The 2565-nt window shown below is 57.0% G+C and overlaps 1 protein-coding gene across 1 annotated transcript; it reads right to left on the reverse strand.

Annotated features, from left to right (window-relative positions):
• Positions 1-237: 237 nt before the first annotated feature.
• Positions 238-2199, reverse strand: LOC115834053 (leukocyte-associated immunoglobulin-like receptor 1). The gene is made up of 5 exons (XM_030808832.1): positions 1710-2199; positions 1575-1617; positions 1449-1486; positions 1178-1230; positions 238-621 (listed from the first exon to the last, which is right to left on the reverse strand). Exons 1-5 carry the CDS (start codon positions 1873-1875, stop codon positions 475-477), a joined length of 447 nt encoding a protein of 148 aa, XP_030664692.1. The 5' UTR covers positions 1876-2199; the 3' UTR covers positions 238-474.
• Between the last annotated feature and the right edge of the window lie 366 nt (positions 2200-2565).

A 2565-nucleotide genomic window follows, 5' to 3' on the forward strand; every position in this document is an offset into this window, starting at 1 on the left:
GTCCTTTAGGGTCTCGCAAGGGCAGATAATTACAGCAAAGTCTCTGAGGTCCTGGAGGTTCACAGCAGACACCTGGGACAACCTTGGAGGTGGCATCACTGCTCCAGCGAAATCTGCTGATTGGCTGAGCTGGCCTCTAGAACAGGAGGGTGACTATAGCTGGGTCTCTGGAAACAGTCCAGGTGAATAAAGCTGGGTCTCTAGAAACAGCCAGGGAACTGTAGATGGGGTCTCTGGAAATAACTGGAGAAACAGTCTGTTCCAAGGAACTGCTCAATTGTAGAAGGGACCAACCTGGCTAAGGGAACCTTCTGGATGCTGGGTTAGAAATCTCCAGTCTCCAGCTCTTGTTCCCAGCGACAGCTGCCTGGCTGGCTTTCCAGACGAGGATGAGCCCAAGGGGAAGCCTTCCACATGGCTGCTTCAGGCTTTTCCTAGAGTGACTTTCTATCCGCAGGTGCAGAGGCCAGGTGCTCAGTGTCTGGCAATGGCTGCATACATGCTGGACTCAGCCATGGGCTCTGTGGACTGTGGGGGCACAGCCTGGGCTGTCCTCCGTGTGAGGGCCCAATGGTCCAGCTGAGCATACGTCACCTCCTGCGAACTCCCTGCAGCCGGGGCCTGGGAGAGAGAGACCCAAGGTGAGGGAGTGCCTGGTGGAGGGTGAGGTGAGGGGCTGTGGGGATGGAGGGCTGTGGCGGCCATCTCCACGGGCCCTGAGGACCCTCTCCTGAAATTGCATCCATGTGAAGAGCCCTCCCACAGGGTATTGGGGTTGGTTTAGGTGACAGTGAACAAGGCAGAAGGGAAGACTCCTGACTTCCAAGCCGAGCCAAAAGACATCGTGTTTCTGTCCCCTCCCCGCCACCCATCCTTGGATCCCTCCCTCTGGGGGAAGCCGGCGGTGTGGAGAGGCCCCTGTGAGAGGAACAGAGGTTTCCTGCCCACAGCCGGGGGAGTGAGCGTCTTGGACGTGGATCCTCCAGCCCACGGGAGCCTTCAGATGCACACAGCCCTGGGTGACCTCTCGACAGCGACCTCTCGACGGCGACCTCAGGACAGGCCGTGAGCTGGAACCGCCCAGCTGAGCCACTCCTGAATTCCCAACCCTAGGAACTGAGATTTTTTTTTAAGCTGCTAAATTTGGGGTACTTTAATAACCAGTAGGAAGGCTCACCGAGGTGTCCGTCTCTCTGTCCTTCTCAGGACGTCCATTGACTGTGGCCTCGTCTTGGGGAGAAAATACATGGTCAGTTTTCTGGGGAGGATGTCACAAGGCAAATCTGCCTGAGACCCCCCAGCTTCCGATGACATCCTGCACCCAATCTATAATACAACCTTCTAGAATGTTCCCAAAGATTCTTCCCACCGCCCCCCACATTGCAACTGGATTGGCACCAAGTGCCCACTTCCCCATCCCAGGCGTGTCCCTCCTTCTCCCCCTTTACCTGCTGTCCTCTCTAGCACATCAACAGTCAGGTGGGGCCTGAGAGGAAAAATAAAAGTGAACCTCAGGGGCAGCCTGGCGGCCGAGGACTGGGTGGAGGTCCAGGAGTCATTCCCAGGGGCCTCACCTCTGCTGTGGCTTCTGCTCCTCGTCCTTGCTTCTGGGGGGCCCTGAGGACAGTCGGGGTGTGAATTAAGGAGACCTTCTTCCTAGCCTCTCCTGACAGCTTCCCAGGTCACTCCACCCTGCCCCTGAGACCTACCCTGCTTTATCTGATTCTGGCGATGGAGGAAGAAGAGGACCAGGAGGAGGAGACAGAGGAGGAAGACCACTGAGACCCCGATGAGAATATAGAGATGCTCAGCTTTCAGGCCTTGGGAAGCAGGTGCATCTAAGAAAGACAGAAACAGATTTTCAGCAGTGTGCATTTATTGAGCACCTACTGTATACCACACACGTCGTGTGCGTGTCATAGACTTACTAATATATAAAATCTCTCAGGTAAACAATAGTCCTGCAGCACAGGGATCGTTATCCCCTTCTTCCACCACGGGGGTCCTGAGTGCTGCAGTGTCCCCTCTGCACAGGGACACAGCCGGGGCCACTGGCAGAAGCTGGCTGCACTGTCTGCATCTCGAGGGCTCAGTGACCCCATGTGCCTGATGCCATCCCTACTGGACGGTGCAGATACAGCGCGTTTCCTGGGCATGAAGCTGTGGTAGACATGGCTGCTCTCTGCCCTCTGCGGATCTAGGCAGAGACCAACCACCCGCAAGAAGAGGAAGGGAGACCTTCCCTCCCTGACCTCCTTCTGGGTTCCCACCAGAGGGCAAGAATCCCCATGTCTGATTTTATCTGCCCTCGCGGCAACCCTCTGACGGGGATGTAACGCGCCCTCCTGTGGGAAGAATCCAAGTCCCGATGTGCTCCTGTTTCCTGAAGCCCTGCAGCTAGCGGGCGAGTGTGTGCGGCACCGCCCAGGCTCCCTGCGCAGCGCATTGCACGTCCGCCCGTCATCTCCTCCAACATTCACCCTCCTCTGCACAGTGCACGCCACTACCCAATTCCCAGGTGGCTAAATGGGGTCCTGTGGGGCTCCCCCAAACCCAGGGTCCGAG

The sequence above is a fragment of the Nomascus leucogenys genome, unplaced genomic scaffold, assembly GCF_006542625.1.
Source record: "Nomascus leucogenys isolate Asia unplaced genomic scaffold, Asia_NLE_v1 001290F_43938_qpd_obj, whole genome shotgun sequence".
In the NCBI taxonomy this organism is placed as follows: Eukaryota; Metazoa; Chordata; class Mammalia; order Primates; family Hylobatidae; genus Nomascus; species Nomascus leucogenys.